This window comes from Manacus vitellinus, unplaced genomic scaffold, assembly GCF_001715985.3.
Source record: "Manacus vitellinus isolate BGI_N305 unplaced genomic scaffold, ASM171598v3 scaffold_38_pilon, whole genome shotgun sequence".
In the NCBI taxonomy this organism is placed as follows: domain Eukaryota; kingdom Metazoa; phylum Chordata; class Aves; order Passeriformes; family Pipridae; genus Manacus; species Manacus vitellinus.
Genome location: NW_021940526.1, coordinates 1,261,090 through 1,279,450, shown reverse-complemented (window position 1 = coordinate 1,279,450; position 18,361 = coordinate 1,261,090). Strand labels below are relative to the sequence as shown.

General features: G+C 39.9%; 1 protein-coding gene and 1 long non-coding RNA gene across 4 annotated transcripts in view; one reads left to right on the top strand and one right to left on the bottom strand.

The window, feature by feature from the left end:
- Positions 1-18,361, top strand: part of MACROD2 (mono-ADP ribosylhydrolase 2) — an 836,463-nt gene that overhangs the window by 166,872 nt on the left and 651,230 nt on the right. For all 3 annotated transcript variants that reach the window (XM_029961674.1, XM_029961673.1, XM_029961672.1), the window contains exon 3: positions 4,085-4,114. In XM_029961674.1, the coding sequence (XP_029817534.1) occupies positions 4,085-4,114 (30 nt within the window). The remainder of the gene's footprint in view (positions 1-4,084; positions 4,115-18,361) is intronic.
- On the bottom strand, positions 3,235-6,077 carry LOC115307651. Its single transcript, XR_003915985.1, has 4 exons — positions 5,962-6,077; positions 5,199-5,366; positions 4,257-4,358; positions 3,235-3,443 (listed from the first exon to the last, which is right to left on the bottom strand). It is a non-coding gene; the product is annotated as an uncharacterized LOC115307651 (long non-coding RNA).

Below are 18,361 nucleotides of genomic sequence, written 5' to 3'. Positions count from 1 at the left end.
TTCTCTTTCTCTTTCTTCTCTTCTTTTTTCCCTTCACTTCCAACAGAATTGTTTTGGAAGGAATTTTGTTTCTTAAAGCAAGAGTTGAGTTCTCTGGGTACAACAGACCAGCGTTCATAGGGTTTCTTTAGTAGTGCTGCCCTGGTGCTGCTAAAAACATAAATATCTAATCCACTGAGGTGTCAAGACATTTGAAATACTGAATTTCTTGTAGAATCTGGTGCCATCAACACCTAGTTAAGGGCTAAATTGTTATACTCAGTAATTAGAGACCGGTTGTTTTTTTTAAAGTGAATATTTTTAGAGTGGATTTTTTCTTAGATAGGACCCTGAACTTTGTAGAAACAATTTTTCTGTGAATGGTTCTAATGTCCCTACTAAAGAGAAACCCAGAACTCCAGGACTGAGTTACCACTTCTAGATGTATTTCCATTTCCTGTAGTGATGCAGGCTGTAAGGGTGAGATCTGTCTCTCAAAATGCAGCATTCAGGATTCCTTTTGAAGTAGTGGTGACATGCAGCATCTCTGAGGCTGTGACTTTTCTCATCCTGAAGCTACTACTTAAAATTCACCAAATACGGCTTTTTTTTTAATAATTAATTATTATTAATTTTTATTGAAGCCTATGTTACTGGTGCAGCCAAAAGTATTTAAAATTAGGCGAGCTCTCACCTCTGCTGCCTCTTGTGGTCCATGTCCAAATGAGCTGTTTTGGCTGGGGTTTTATCAGTTTGTGTCGTGTTTCAGTCTGGCAAGGCAGTCCATGGTCTGCTGGCTGCCTGACCACTCTGTGCATAGTAAAATAATAGTTCAAGGTTTGTATTGTGAGTGGATTTTCAGAGTTAATGCCCAGGAATCTGTTGTGGACTGCAGTTCATAAGGAGAGAATTTTAGAAAGGTTGGGCAGGTCGGTTTGGAAGGGTGACATAGGCAGTGAAATGAGGTGCAAGAAGGCTTTACCCTACAGTTCTTTGGAGCTCCTCTTGTTTACTTTCTTTTACTGTTCTTTGCCTTGGTAACTTGGTAGCAATTCAGTCTTCCTGTTTTCCTCTCACTCCAAGTCTCCTGTAACTTCAGAATCTTGTGCAGCTCTGGAATAGGGAAATAAGGGCAAGGGGTTAGTCGGGATGGATTTACAGGCTATAGTCCTAGAATCATGGAATGGTTTGGGTTGGAAAGGACCTTAAAGAACATCTTGTTCCAGCTCTCCTGCCGTGGGCAGGGACACCTTCCACTAGACCAGATTGCTCAGAGTCAACCCACGGTTGAGCCTCTACAGCAGGGGCTGCTTCCAAAGTGTTTTCCAAGGCTGGATTGTTTGGGAGCACTGACGGACAAAACGCAGCTGTGGATAAACACAGAGGGACTGAGAGGAGAGGCCGTGCTTGCTCCAACATGATGTGATGTGATTGCAGCCATGAGGCTGTGCTGACCTCCTGGAGGAGCTCTGGCTGGGACAGTATTCATTAGGTGCTAAGTGACACGTTACTTCTGTCATGGCAAGGCTTTCCTGAAGATGGAAAGAGAGGTGGGTTTTATTGAACCTTTCAGGGACAGGCTGAAAAATCTGAAAGTTCTTGCTTTTTGAGTGACATGTTTTCTAGAAATGAAATTGTAAATATAATTTGTTCTTTCCTGGAATCATAGGATAATGGTTTGATTTCCTTTCTATTATGCAAGCAGAATTCTTTTAAAAAAGTGCCTATGAATTATTACTGCAATTTCAATAGTTGAGGTAGATTCACTGCAGCCAAAAATCTGTTTGAACTGTTTTTGCTGTTTCTATAGAGAAGTGTGTGGTGCTGACTTATATTATATGTTATTAAGAAGTTTTAGAACATATTGGAAAGATGAACATTGTCAGGAGAACTTAATGAGAGAAACATAATTCTCTGAGAAGCCATTGAATGAGAGTTTGCAGTGGGGATGTTGGCTGAGTATCCCAAGAAACTTTTTTTAGCAGTGGAAACTTTGGTTACAGTGAGGTATAACAGGTTTTAGCTTTGTGTCTCGAGTCTCTGAAACATAATTACAGAAATCCTAGAATTTGACTCCTGCAAGAATTAGAATGGTAATTGTAGGTGTATTCTACAGTGCCAAAAAATAAGCTGGAATAGCAGGCTCGTGGCAGTAGATGACACTTTGTTACTTTTATTTTCTTCTGATAAGAGCTGTGCTGATTTCTGACGCAGATAAACACTTGTTACTGCAGGGAAGGTGATGTTACCTGTTGCAGGAGGCCTTTGGAAACTGCTGTGAAAATACAGGGGGCTGTTTTTAATTTGTTTCTTTGTTTAATAGTGAATTTCAGTGAGGGCAAGAACAGGTAAATACAGGAAGATCGACATTCAGTGGCCTTCTTACAATATGTCTGCACACATTTATCGCTACTACCATTATATCTTTGTCAAAGGCAGTTTATATATGGCAATATTTGTTCCGTGCTAGCACCTTAAAGAGGAGAGCCAAGAGATGTCCATCACATATGGATGATTGTGTTGCTCTTTTTTAAAATTTTCCATTTTGTGCCTGTTGCTCCAAACTTTCTGTATCTCCAAACAGGCATTTCTTTTGAAATGGCCCCAGATTACTGTGTTTCTGAAACAGTTTCCCTCATTTTCCTCCATCTAATATTCCAGAGTATTAGAACCAGACTTGGATCAGAAAAAATGCTCAAGAACATCTCTCTAGATCCTGGTCTTGATTCATTCCCTCAGTGAGAGTAGGAACAACTAGTCCAAGGATGGATAACTAACTTGGCTTGCAGTTTACTTGGATTTGATATGGTCAGCTATGCTGGATATGAAACTGCTCATTTATTTCTGTAAAGAACATTGCATTTTGGGTAATAAGGAGGTACTTTTTGAGTCACTGTAAGATAACAGTATTAATGGTATATGTTGCTTTTAAAAATCATGGATCTTGGGTGTAGTACTTTGATGGAAAATCCAGCTTTCTGATGAAGACATTTTTACTGCAGTGTCAGGGAAAGCTGGCTGCAAATGGTAGAGCTGAAATTGGCTGTTGAGTCAAGGGTTTTTGTAGAATATCTGAAAAAGAAATGAAGAAGACAAAGATAACTGTCAGTTTTATGTAAATAAAAGTATTAAGAAAGTGAGGGGGAAAAAAACCCCAACAGCAGGGAATTTGCTGTTTAAGGACTTCTATTTAGGAAGCGGAGGAAAATAACAGATACGATAACATATAGGAAATTACCTAATTTATTCTGTGTCTTGCCATCTACCCTTGTCTTGGAGCAGGACATGGTTTGAGGTATCACTTCTCCTTCACTCATCAGGAAGCAATAAGAAATACCTCTGTCCATCCCTTATGCTCTTGCTTTTATACTGTGTTTTATCTACATTCCGAAACAACGAGGATTTGTGTCCCACACATCCAAAAGGGGCAGGTTTAGAAGCTTAGGCTTTCCTTCTGGTTCTGCCTAGGCAGTGAAAAGAGAATGTTTGGCTTGGCTCCAGTTGTGCAAGCTTAATTTGAAGGACCGTCTTGTATCACCACGCTCTGAAAATTGCTTTCCATAAGTGATTTATCAAGTTCTGGCCTGGGTAGCTGGATGGTTACAGTGCAGAGGCAATTAAGCAAGCTGAGGGAAATCCCAACTTAATTGCCTACCAATGGGAAAACACCCTTTTGTATCAGCAGGGCCAGGTTTCTCATCCTCAAGGGTCCCATGGCATAGAAAACAAGGAGAGCTAATCAAAAGTTCCATCCAAAAGTCTATTAAATTTCTCTACAATAATTTTTTTTTTAGTTCGTTTGGTGATCACAAAGGGATATGGTTTATAGAGTTATAAATGCAAGGTTATAATGTTATTCAATGCATTAGCATTAGTAGTTGTATTATTGTTTTATTTATTTATTACACTCAAAGATTTTGCAGAGGTAAAGACTGCAATTGCAATTTACATAAATGATTGGTTTTGCATTAAATGTTTTTGGGTAAGTGAAGAGTAGTGAAGTTACTGAAACAATGGAAAATCTCATGTGAAACATCTTCTGGTTTGGCTTTATCTATATTTTGGAAGTTCAATGCTAATGATTCTCCTTTTGTTTTTCTTACAGCTAATTCCAGCCTTCTTGGAGGTGGAGGAGGTGAGTCTTTGCTTAATGCTGAATTCACTTTTAAATAACTGTGAAATATGTGCTGGACCGGTGTAGTGATTAGTTGGTTATGAAATAATAGGTGATAAGTTCAAAAGTTGAAAATGTAAAATTATTAGATGGGAAAACTCACCAGAGTTGATAATCTTTCATATCATCAGGAGGCAAGGTTTGTGGCTGTTGCTGAATTTGGTTTCACCTCTGGATTAGAGTGGGGGCTGACCTGTATGTGAGGCTGAGTGAAACAGAAAGGAACTGAACTGCCTTATGTTGTGTTTTTAAGTACCTAAGATTTTTAAATTTACCCCAGGGGAACCTCAAATATATGTTAAATAAACAATGTTAAAAAAAATTATTAAAACACAGTAAAAATAATTTTAGTAAATGAATGAGGCTTTGTCTTTGTGCTTTAAAAAATAATAAATTATGTTTTCAACTTGTTGTTTACCTCATTCAGTTTGCCAGAATACTCAAATAGATTTCAATACAAATCTTTGGTGCAGGTAAGAGATACTACCAACATGTCTACTAGTAAGGCAGGGATGCTCCATCACATAGAGAGTGTATTGTTTCCAAATACATGGATGCTGGGTTTTTTTTTAGTAGATCGATGCTACTTTGCTTTTTGTAATCCTGTAGTACCATGGCCATAAAAGCTTACGTGAGTGTTAACAATTCAGGAAAGAAAAACCCACGTGGAGCTTGATCTCAGTTTTCTGTGACTTCCCCTGCCTCCCAGAGGGAAGCAAAAGTGCTCAGTTCTGGAAATTTCACAGCGCAGGAGCGGTACAGGCAGCAACTAATCTTCCTTCCTGGCGGGAGTTAAAAGGACTGGATGATCAGAGCTTACATATGTAAGGGTAAAGGAAAAGGCTCTGTAAAAAGACAGGAGATCTCTGTTGCTTGGGAGGCTGCAGGATAAGTTGTCAAAGCTTTTGTTTTATCTGAACAGGCAGCCCTTATTTTGGACCCTGAAAAGGTGCTTCAGAACTGCACCCTTAATAAAACCAGCTAAATAAAACCCTTCATGTTCCTCAGCTGTGTGTCTGGACATTAACGTACAGGGCAGCCTTACCTGTTAATCCTGTTGGATTAATCTGTTTCTTTTGATTTGAGTTAGTTGTTTGCAGTGTACCAAATTTTTCTTTGTTTAAAAGATAATCCTTTCGGAGGTAATCCTTCCCTAGCTGTTCCTGTTTCTGCAGAGCTGTTCCTGTACCTCCTCTCCAGCACTTGCTCCCAGCTGGTAACATCGAAAAAAAAATTATAAATCAATGCAAATGTTCAAATTCCAATCAGGTTCCCAGAGCACTGCTGCTGAAAGGATTTGGCTATTAACTTTCCATGGTATTTATTCAGCTGGACCGTACTTCAGAAGTTGATATCTGCTCAGCGTGGCACTTGATAATGTGGCTCTCCCTCTGCAGCAGTTGGGATGAACCTGTGCTGTAGGTCAAGTTGGGATTTTCCCCGTATTTTATGTGTTGAAAGGAATATATTGGCAATTGAAACTCCTGCCATCCCCCTCCTGCCATGGACTCTTTGGTCTCCCACCCCTCAGGGCGGGCTGAGCTGGTGGCAGCCCAGGAGGCTGGTTCTGCTTCTCTATCCTTCCTCCTTCCCCGACATCCTTTGGGGCTTTTAGCACCCTTTTTAACACAAGTGCCCTCAGGACCTTTGGGAAGCTGCTGTGGCAGGCTGGGTTTGGGCGGGGGTGGGTCCCTCAGGGAACCGGCTGTGCCGGGCTGGCAGCGGCCACAGGGGGATCTGCTGCAGCCTCTGTGCCCAGAACCCCAATCCCCCGCCCTTTAATCTCCAGTGGAAGGATAGCAACGTACCCCCTTGCTTGTGACACAGGTAGAATACCAAATGTGACAGTTTTATGGCTTAGAGTGTGACTGCTGATGTCTGAGGGGCTGTGTTGGCGCTCCGGAGGTGCTGCGAGCTGCCCTTGGGTAGGGCGGCTGACAGGTCCTCAGGGAACGTTCACTTGAGTTTTCCAAGTTTTCTGAAGAAAACCTCTGAGAATTTTGTAGCCAAAATACTCCAGATTTTGGCTACACCACGTGGCAGGCACCACGGGGTGCATGTTCCGGAGAAGGGGGAGGGTGTGTGGGGTCTGCAGGCTGGAGCTTGCCAAGGGGGGGACACAAAATGGAGGCAGCCCTGGCCACCCACCCGCCTTCCACAGGTGGATGGAGCCCCGAGACTCTGGCTCTTGGAAAAATACTGGCCACAGGAATTTCTCTGTACAAGGGATTTTTTTCATTCCCAGCTGGGTGGTTGTGGATTTTAAATGCTGGATGTATTTTTTCCTTTATCCAGAAGGAAGAGGTGGCAGCACTCTGCATGAAGTATTGATAGTGAATTATTAAAACTTTATTATATACGTAAACACCAAAGCCTTCTTTTGATTGCAGATGCTGAATATTTATGATAATGCATAATACCAGTGTAGTTTCTCCAATAATGGGATTCAGATCTCTTCAGTAATGCTCGTTAATTTAATCTCTCTGTCACTGCTGGGGGTATGAATACATATCTGAGATTTACAGAAAAAGAAAACTGGAAATTTCTGCTTGTCCAAGCCTGTGCAACAGGTGTTGTGATTTTGAGCTGCTTCTGAGCTGTTCTATATTTGAAATCTTTTCAGAACTGAACATAAATCAGTTGGAAATAGTTATTTGCACACCCTGGTCTAAGTTTGTGTGTGTTAAAACCATCTACTGGAAAAGATCTGTCACTGAACAACATTGTGGGTAAACATCTTGCACTCGGATCTAAGTTCAGGGGCTGGTGGTTTTGGGCTTATCATCCCCGTGTCACCTCAGGGCCACATCAGGGCATCCGTGTACTTTGATTTCCCAGAGCCAGAGTAATGGTTTGTTCTTGCATTCTCCATTTAAATGCTGTCTGTTCATGTTCATGACCATTTGGAATGAAGAGATAAAAGCACAAAAGATACCAGAAACAATTTTTCACAGAGCTGTTTAATCATAAAATCGAGAAACCCACAGTAGAGTCTTTAGTTAAATATAGATGTTGAAGGTTTCTTTCTGCTTTTCAAATAACTCTGAAGTTTCCAGGATTTCATTATGAGTTTGGTGAGTGAGCCTTTTTTCTTTTTCATTCTTTACTGGTTTTAATAATTGATTTTTAATTAGGAGGCATATTTCACTTTCAGGTCTAGATTTATCACATATTCAGCATTTCACTGCTAATAACTTTCATGGAGCGTTATGACTTATTTGTGCATCATGTTATTTGTCCCATTATGTTCAACAGTGCAGAGGTGAAAATTATAAAGAAAATAACCTGCATTTGGAGGGAGTGAGGAAAACCACTTGGTATTTTGAGGAAAAGCGACCCCTTTTAAAAAATGTGTCATGAAGTTCTGACTCGAGAAATTGAAATGCCCTATTTTGCATGGCAATCTTTTTTCCTTACATTCTTTTGCAGTTTTGTCAAGGTATGAAAGCATGTGATTTTATGCACTTTGTTAAAGCAAAGTGAACAAGAGCTGTGATTTCTCCTCCCTTATGTTGAGGGAAGTCTGGGTTTTTTTTAGGATTTTATATCCCACCATCCCCACCTCATTTATGATATTTTCCTTGTGGTTCATTTTTTACTTGATTTGCTGACTGTAATCAAGGTCTTGTTGCATGCTGATTTCTGGATTGGCATGATTTCTTTGACCTTATATTGAGGGTATTTTTAATTTTGGATTTTTTTCCCCCTCATGAGATTTTTGTTGCCTATGCTGGAATTGGGGAAGGTGACACCATCTTTTAGTGTGTCCTGTTACGAGTGTAGTTTTTTTCCACTCTGTACTTGAAACTGGTGATTTTGTCTTTACAAACTCAAAGAGAAGATAGGTTATATTTCTTGGGAGCGTTGTTTGGACCCAGTTTAAGTTGGTTGCCCCAAAAGATCTGTCTGTTTTTCTCTTTGTCTCTTTTTTTTTGGCCAGTGTAACTGTTTTTTCTAGAGCTTTTGCTGGCATGTAAAGAAATGTAATTCCTATATAGCCAGAAGTATGTTATCATATCTTAAAAGTAGACCAGACCTACCTCTGCACTCTGCCAAGATATGGTTTGTAGGCAAGGTTTTAAGTAGCTCTCACTTGTGTTTGTGGTCACAGCAGGGAACTGGGTTTCTCCGCACATTATTCTGTAGACTCCATTTTGAAATTGGGATTTGCTGCCTTTATATCTGTGTTACTTTATAATAGCAGCAAAAAAAGTGTTCTCTCCCAGTAGAAAGAAATTTCCACAGACTCACTTCTATCCTGGAGTTGTTTCCCTTCAAAGGTGGGACAAGCACAACCACCCTGGCTGTGCTAATGCTGCAGAAATAGAGGGGAGCTGCCGGGGAGGTGCTGCTGCAAAGTCACTGCTGCTTGCGGCCACCCTCTCTATTTGTCAATTAATTGCAGGCTAATGAGCTCAAAAAGCAGGTGATTATCCAGCCAGTCGTGTCAGGAAGGAACAGCTGACACAAATATATTGACATCCCTCCCCTTGGGATAAAGTTTTTATGCTCGCAGATGTGCCTTAGGTACTGGACTTACCATGTCCAACCACCTTGTGGTAGTCACATCTCTAGGGAAAAAAGCAAGGAAGTTTTGCACTGTCTGAATAGTAACTTGACATCAATTTACCTGGTGAATGAATATTCGTGACACTGAGAAGTGGGAGTTGTACAAGAGAAAATTGGAGGCAGGAAGGAGACGAGTTGCAGATCACCCTGTAGCAATGTTTGCTGGAAAACACTTTCAGTACCAGCCCAGCCCTGCACTAGCCCATTCAAAATGTATAACAGGAAGAAGACAAGCCTGTTTTGTCCTGAACCAGGATGAGATGCTCCCTGTTTTGGATTTCACAGGGCTTGGGTTTGATATTTACATAATTTAAATGCAAGTGAAGTAAGGGTTTAAATCCAAAGTTCAAATTTGAGCATGATGTGCCCATAACATGAAACACATCCCTCGAGAAGGAGAAGAAAGAGTTTGGGAAAGGAGCACTGACAGGATTCTTTCATCAAGAAAATAAGCATTATTATTTTGTATTATTTTATTTATGCCAGTCTGTTGGCATGTTCTTGTATCCTGTCAAGTGTATTTGTCAGATTGGGGTGTGCTCACAACAAATGGCTCCACGGAACAAATGTGCTTCATCTGGGATTGCAACCACCTTCACAAGCTTTGGGTTGCTTTGTACAGAGCACCCTCATATCTTAGGTATTTACATAATAGCTCTGGAGGTACAAAGATTTTCCAAGCAAATAATGATCATGGCAAGAACTGATAATTTAAGGCAAATGGCCATTTGCCTTTGTTGCTAATTAATCCCTTTCTGCTGGAAGATTGCTGCTGCAATTCTGTAGGGTTGTTAAAGTGTTTTATCTCCTTTTACTATTTGCATGCTGTTCTTTTTCATCTCTGTAAATAGAGTGGGTTTGAGAGGGCTGAATCCACAAGTTCCCCCACTGTGACAGCGCATCAGCCAATTAAAATGTTAGTATTTATGTATTTTTTTTCTGTACAGCTCTAATATTAGTTCCATTGGTAGCTCTGTAGCTCAGGGTAGACTGTAACCCTTTCCAGGTGTTTGGTTCAGCCCAAAATCTTGTTATTCATGAGCTTTTTGTTGTATCAGATCAAAGTAAAAAGATTGCTCTGTAATTTAACATCTTTTATAGAATTTATTCAAGCTTTCTGTGCAAGCAAAGTCTTTCTTTACAGGTCAGTTGTTCTTGAAATGTTTTTTCTTTCTTTCTTCAATCTATGTTTGCTTTTGCCTTCTGTTATTGCAGGGGAATTTTAGTTCAGCTTTAATTAAAAGTAGTGGGTTTTCTCATTTTGTAGTGCTTCTAGAGATATAATGATGAAAGCTCTATAAATAAATAAGCATAGTTTATTTCCAAGGACCCTTAACAAAAACTGCCATGACTGTATTTAAAATGTGTACTCTACTCTAGTTTCTTTTTTTATTTCTGTTAAAATTGGCCCATATTTTGCTCTTTGGCTATATAAGGTGCCAACTTCCTTTCTCCAGTCTTTTTATACATTCTTATAGGTAATAATCATAAACAGGAAGTCTCTGGATTGATTGTGAGTATTTCTTAGTTGTTGCCTAATTGTATCCTGTTAATTACACTTTCCCAGCAGTTACTTTAAAAATAAATAAATTATGTTTTGCTATTTACAGGAACTGATACAAGATATGTGATCAGTTTGGGTTTTTTTTGGTAAATACCTGTTCAGTCTGTAATTCTTTAAAGTGGTGCTCCTGTTCCAGCCAGTGATACAGGAACATGACTGTTTTGATCAGGAAAATAATCTGAAATTTAGACTGTCCAGGCAAACTTATTCACTGCTGCTATCAGCCTTTTAACATTGCTGCTGTGTTGACTTAATTAGGCATTAGAAAGTGATGTTTTATTTTTCACTCATCAGTTACTGAGTGCTGAGTCCACAACACCCTGAGCTCCCACTTAAATGTGAGGTCTTTTTCTGCCTCAGACAGACCATGGCACTGACTCTCCTTGTTTTGTTTAATTTTGTTATGAGGAATTTACAGTGTTATGTACCCACAACTAAAACATGAACATACACACTTTCTGCTGTCTACCTACAGATGACTTTCATATTTATGCATTTTACATCTATATATATTTGTGACTGGATCTTGCAGTCTTTTCAGAAAGTCAGACTTAGTTGTGTGTGTGTACAAATAAATGCATAAAATGTGGCATTGATTTTCATACATTGGGAAAGACTTTTTTTAGTTTGTGGTCGTGGTGCTCTTAATAACAACCCAAGGTAAAAAGGCAGTTGGTTATGCAAGGAATGCATTTCTTTCTTGTTTCCTTTTGGTTTCATGTTGTAGGACAGAGCTGCAAATCGTGGTGGGAGATGACAACCCTTCCCTAATGGGTTGATATTCACAGTCTGTTATGGGAATTGGACGTGTGCTCTAAAAATGTTAAAACACTTTTTCCACATGTAGGCAAATGTGTATGTCTCACATGTGTCTTGCATGCAGAAAACACACATTTTTCATTGACCTGCTCAAGCATGTGAAGATACTTCTGTTGAGGCTCTCCCACCTGTAGCTGAAGGTGAAGGGCACAGCTCCCAGGGGAAAACAGTCTGGCAGTGCAGGAAGTGACACACATGGCTCTGTGCTACACTGAGAATAGAGTAAGTCAGACATTTTATATATATATATATATGTGTGTGTGTGTGTGTGTGTGCCAGTCTACAGAAGACAGTTTTTAAAATTAAGCATTTGGTTGGTTTCCTTAAAGAAAAGTCTGGAAATTGGGACACCTGTCAAAGTGGTTTCAGTTTCCTGCCCAACAATCCCGACAGTGCCTCTTTTCTGAGGGAAGAATGAAGAGAGCACTGCAGGAAAGACATGTTTTGTTAGGCTCAAACAGGGGGTGGTGATGGTTTTTAAAGCTGTTATTCAGATTTAAGAGCTACTGCTATTTTCCTGGTCCTGAGGAGAACCAGGAAAGGAGGTCCTGTAGGAGGAAAATGCCAAATGTAATTTAAAACATTTAAAATTGTTTTAATTGATTTTACAGAGGGTATTAAAATAAAAAGAAGAAATGAAATAAAGGAGTGGTGGAGGTACTTGACTTGTAGACATAGAGGCACTTTTGAATATCAACCTGTTTACTGAAGCTTTCATGCTGGTCTGCCTAAAAACAAAACAAAGACCTTAATCAGTGGAGGGTTCCTTAAAAGTATCTCCGGGCCCCAAGTTCATTAATTTCCACATCAGATGTGTATACAGGTGTGAGCAGCAAGGCATGGGAAAATGGCACCAACTGTTTGCTGATTCTTACTGGTTATTCCTTTAAAATGTGCACATGTCCAATAAAATGAGAATATGGACATTGCATATCACTCACAGCTCCCCCGAGGAGGGGGAAGATCCCTGCACCACTGTCTGCTGATGGACTGACCCCAGAGGGCAGGCACTGGAGATTGCCATAGTCCTTAATTCCCCGCCTCCTGTAATGGAAAGAATTTGCAATAGTTTCTTCCTTCTGTTTCTAATGAAAGTAATTACTTCTTAGTCACTACATTTTCCAAGAAAATCTTGAATAAAACCCAGGATTAAGCTGTAGAGGCAAGCAAAGCCCAAGTATCGAAATTACAGATATTACAGAAAGAGTTTACAACTCTCTTCTTGCTGCACAGAATGAAGGAGTATGAAATCAGGTCTGCATTCACCTCTCACCTCCTATTTCAGATTTTCTGCTCTTTCCACAGAGCTTCACTACTCATTTACGAGTCGCTCTTTGCTCATCACATCTTTCCAAAGTTCTTTTTTCCTGTGCAAAACGCTTACAGATTATAACATGCAGCTTTTCAAAAGCCAAGAAAATCTGCAGCAGAGTAGGTGGCAAGATGGGTGAGTCTTGGAAAGATCTGTCCTCCTTAGTTTCCCATGTGCATGTCTTCATGCAGCTGTAGGAACTCTGTTTCAGTGTAATGTCAGATGAGCTTTTGGCATTACACAGAAAATGAAATGTGATGATTGCTAATAAAGGATTAAAACTCTTACACAGGTAGAACTGCTTTTTAAGAGACACCAGTGGAAAACCTGCATTCACAAGTCTGCCTTGGCAGTTGCTCATCTTTTTGAGTTGATAATGTTGGAGGGTAATGCAGCTTCTGGTTTTCATTCTAATGACACATGGCAGACTGCAAATAAAAAACCTCCCCACCCTTTTTAGGGTATCAAATTTAGACTAAATGACTTTGTACCTGCAATTTAGGCTTGATTTTTAAAAGCAGTTGCAGTGGGGGACCAGTAACCTGAGATGTGAAGTGACCAGGGCTAGGAACTGCTGCTGATGGTGCTGATATGAAAGAAAACACACGATGAACTTCATCCATATGAGCATTATTACCCCAGAATCTAAATGCTCCACACACCTAATTGCTCTGTGAACACAGAAGTAATGTTCCCTCCATTTTCCAGTTGGGAAAATGAGGCAAGGAAACACTGTGTTTTGCAAAAGGTCCAAGGAAAAGAACAGAAATCAGTTCTCTGGAGGCAAAGCAAAACTTGCTGGGGTTTCATAACGCCTCAATCAGTTTTGCAAATAGGAATTTTAATCCCTATTTGGAAGGAAGAGGAATTTTAGTTTTTGTACCAGTGTCATGGGTAGAAACAGGATGATATTTGGAAAAAGAGAAAGCGTGCTCTACTGAGAGCAACTTTCTGACAATTAGACCTTAATTGGTGATACAGCACATTCTCTAAGGGAATGGCAGGACTACCAACTGGAAATTAGATACTACTGGATAACCACTTTTACACTAATGGGGATTCAATTAGAATATAGGAAAAATGTGATGTATTTGAGGCTACCACCATTAATAATTCTAAATACACAGCAATTCACTGTTCTCACTTGGCCTTTTCTTCATTCAGTTAGAGAAAGGCTGTTTACTTCTAATTTGAATTTGTATGGTATTAATAACAAAGTGTTTCAAAATCTTTGATGACATAAAGAGAGTCTTCTGGATTAAGAAAATATCTAATTTTATTATCAATCAAATCTAGTCTCTTATAAAAGCGGAAGAATTTCAATGATTCTCCCATTAAAAACACTACCTTATGATTATGTGTAGAATAGTTGGGGTTTTTTTCTTTTCAAAGTCATCTAATTTACATATTTTTCCTTGTTCTTATGTAAATGTCTTGTAATGTGTGGGGTTTATAATTCAACTTTCTTTTCGAGCTAATTTTCTTTTTAAAATTCAAAATGATAGTTTTGCCATTTGGACTGACAGATCTGTAGTGTTGTAGTTTTGGCTACATATACAGTAGCAAAGAACAAAATATTTTTTGTCACACTTCTGTTACAGTTCAGTCTGTTCCTTTTACATTATCAGCTTGTTTCTCTGGGCTTCACAGAGGCATCTGCTTTAATTTTTATTGGGCAGGGCTGCAACTTAACAAACTCATGTGAGCTTCACAAATCATTCACAAATGGGGATGATTAAATCAATTATGTCTCGACTGAGTGATCTGTGAGTGTATTATACACACACAATGTTAAAAGAATGTTATTAAGGTGCAAACCCAAGCACTTAAAGTTAGGAAGTGCCAAAATTAAAGTTGCCTGGGGGTTCACAGTCTGTATGCACGTATGGATGGATATGATAGTTCCTCTAACTGTACATCCAGCTGGAACCTCATCTCTCTCATCCTCCTCTCTCAAAGCAACACCCAGGTTTGCTGATATGCAAACCGGTATTTGTTCTGGTACTAATCAGTTTGGTGTATGATTTCATAAGTATGTTAAAGATTTCATAGGTAATCTATTTGTCTTTCCCAAAACAATGACATTATCTTCACTAAAAGTATAAGAATGAAGATTAAGGTCAGACTTGTCATTTTAAGGCCCAGGTTGTGCAACAAGGGGCTGAGTTCTTTAAAGAAATGAAAATCCTTATGTTTCTAAAAGCAGGTCTGATAATTCCAAGTGATTCTGCAAACCAGAACTTGTCTATCAGCTCAGGATGTAATACAACATTATCACTCATTTCAGACTGAAATGCATCCTGAGATTCCCACCTTCTTCTCTACTTGTTCCCGGTGCCACCACCTGCATTTCATAATTTACTGCTCCCTTATTCTCATCCATTCTGAAATCTGCTGGCCTAAATTTATATATTAAAGAGGGATTGGTTTTAGGGAGACGTTTTCACTTAGACAGTTTCAAACTGCGGTCTTAAAAAGGTTTGCTTTGATGTGATTAGGGAGCAGGGAGCTGGTGGAGAGAGCAGTGATGGGTGTGGAAACAAGCGCAGAGGGGAAGAGATGAGTGATTCCTTCCTGTGCTGCTGGGCAGATGGGAATGGGAGTCCCTGTTTTGGGGTGCAGGGACTGAGTGTCCCCTTTCTACCTTCTTACCTCAGTGTTCACTTCTCCAAACTAGTCTCCATGTCAAGCCAGTCACAATGTCTCTCTGCTCATGGCTCACTGTCCAATTTCTTCACTGGAAAATGGTTTAGTTTTAGACCTAGACCAACTTCCCAGATTCCCCCTGTTTGAATTTGCCTGTGCCCTTTCATTGCCAGTTATATTCTTATTCCATGTCCTAATCACAGCTCTAGTCACCAATCCCTCTCATCTCCAATCCTGTCCTGGGCCCCTAAATGCAGGTAGTGCCGCTTTCTCCGTCCTTTCCCCAGTTTGTGCTGGGATGAAGGGGAAAGTGTTCTGAGCAGGCAGTAATTTGTCAAGCCAAATGAATTCATTACTCGAGGAAATGAAAGAGAACTGCCAATTCCAGTGCTGCTGCGAGGGAAGGAAAAGTTTACCTACAGTTTTGCTTATCATCTGTGTTTATCTTCCCATCACAGTTTTGGTTTCAAATGGTTAGCCCAGCCCAGCTGTACCACGGTGCTCACCCCGTCTGCTCTTAGGAATGAAGGTGGTATTGTTGCTGTAAAAGGATAAAACCCCTGGTGTTACTGCTGCCTTTGTATTTCTTCACCCTCGATGGCTGGGCAGTAATTTCTCCCCAGGGATTATTTGTCCAAGGACGGGGCCTCTGTTCAATCCAGATATAACCCAGCTGCAGTTATATCAGGAATTTTGCCCCTTCCCTGGGCTTACAAGCAATTAGTGCTCCAGGCAGGGCTGCCTGCCCTCCCAGGGAACAAAAGGTGCAGCTCTAAACTTTTCCCTTGGAATGACAGCTGGACAAAGAATTGGCAGATTTATCAGACAATTATTTCAAGTCATTTTTTACAGCAAAGCAAAGTCCCGTGTTTTCACCGTGGATTGAGATGGGAGCTCTTATAGGTATAAGTTTATGTGGAGATAACTAGTGGAAAGAGTGTCAAAAAAAAGGATATTCTTAATAACACCAGGTACAGATAACACTCATATGTGAGTTTTGAAGCAAATTTGCTCTGATGACAGGTCAGTTTTTCATCAGGAGCTGGAAAATTGCAAACACATGATTATTCAAATAAGATGATATCTGCAAATAGGATATACTAAGCAAATACTGTGAAGTTCATATGTGATATTATTATCTTCTCTCCCCTGAGAGTTGATTCAGCAGGAGCAGTTGATTTTTTTTTTTAACATAAAGAATGTGGACATTTAGAGGAAATTGTTTCATTATAAAGGAAAGAAGTACCAATGCACATCAAATATTGAATAAGATTCTCTCTTTTTCTAAATTAGCTCCCAAATTTGATGCTATAAAATTTTAACAGTAGTGGGAGAGCTCCCAGAAGACCCTTGGTTATGCCTCATTATTACAACATATGTGAGGCCATGGTACCCTTGGTGGCCATAGTTCCTGATTTAATCAAGAAGAATATGTTTCATGGCTGCACAGCTGGGTAACCTTATGTGCCTGTAGCTTTCTCAGGAAGCAATCCTATCTATACCCCATATATCTCAATAGGGATTTTCCTTCAAAAGTCATAAACCAGGCTTCTTTTTTTGTTTGTTTGTTTCTTGACTACATGGTAAAGTTTAAGGTTAGGCCACAACTTTGCCTGGTGATTCTTTGGGTTTTCCTAATAAAGGAAAGGCTTATCTTTCCTTTTGCAAGGCCAGATGTGGTCTCAGCCTTTCAGTTTGCAGCACAAGGAAGGCAAAGTCCATGCTGGTGGGTGACAGCTTTGCCCACAAACACGTGGCTGTGTGTTTTCTAAAAGCAACCGGAATTCTTAATCAGGTGTTTTTCTCATTTATGTTTTTTAAAACCTGATACTGCTTATTGAACAAGTTTTATCAGGTCTCCTCTGGAACTCTGACCAAAAAGCCTTTTAAATTTTATGTAGCTTTAGGTCCAAAGTTTAGTTAAATATCTGCCCTGCCAAGGGAGACACTGGGAGCAAGACTTGTTTGGCTTTACAATTTCAGTGGTAATGTTTAAATAACTTTGCAGGCGTGAACTCTCCAGGAAGGCTGCTGTGGTCTCCAGGAACGAAATTAATGCCCTAATACTCAGGGAATATTTATAATTTAAAAATTGAGGAGGGTTGATTAAATATGCAAAGCATTTAAATGCCCATTTTAAGCTCATAGTAATTCCTGACAAATTGAAGTATCTTGGCATTTAGAGAACTACAAACTTGTAGTAGTAAGTTTGGACCTTACAGCAGTGTGTCCATTGCATGGGAAATGGAACCTTTGGATCACAAGGCTGTGAGGTCCTACTGAGTCTGATCTCTCATGGTGGTGAAATCTGAGGATTTGGGATGGTAGAAGACAACTGGAAAAGTCCTTACTGGATTATAACCATGGGGATCACTTCTTTCCCTCATGTGACTGCACACAGGCATCACAGCTGCTGGTCTTTGGCAGGTCTGGGAAAGAGTATTCCAACTATTTTAGCAGATTCTGTGTATAATCAGGGAAAGCAAAGCTGGATCAGACAGGATCACTTTTGCTTCGGTCACTCCTAGTGAATACTTGTCAAACTCTTCCTTATGTTCTTGCTTGTTACTTTGCAGCTCCAGTAGACAATCTTTTCCATTGCATCACTGTCTATACCACTGAAACATTTTCCCTGGAATCATAATTGATTTTTGGTAGTTGTTGTTACAGCTTTAAGCCTGAAATTAAAGGATTCTGTTCCTTTGGGATGGGGAAGTTGTCATGTCCTTCCCAGTGTCTCGTGTGAGCAAAGCACGTGCCTGGGAAAGGCTCAGGACATGGAGAGCTTTGCAGGCTCATTAGTTTGTCCCACGGCTGCCCAACCTGGTTTTGCTTTTGTAGCACAAAACATCTGTAAACAAGTCCACCTTCCAAATTTCTGGGGGGAGAGGTGCCAGCAGTGCTCCTTTGTGAGTAAATCTCACCGGGATGCAGTTGTCCTGGAGTCACAAAAGGGAGCAAATGGCTTTCTCCTCCTCATCTGTGGGAATTGGCAGTTTTTTAAGTTGTGGGCTTGGCAGTTAAGCATTTCCATTTGTAGTACACTGACGTACTAATGATGGCAATTTTGCATTTGTTACTACACGCCTAATCTAATTAAGTTTTTCTTGGGGTACAATTGTTGTTTTCTGCATTTAATTATGTAAGCACCAGGTGCAAGTGTTAATAGTAGCTGAATTCAGAAGGAAACCTTTTATCTTTGTGCTATGCAAGATCTTTTTTCCCTGTATCTTTAATTTCGCAGTTCAAAAAGTGCTTACAGTGTTTGGTTGTTCCAAGGAGTTACATTAACGTTTGT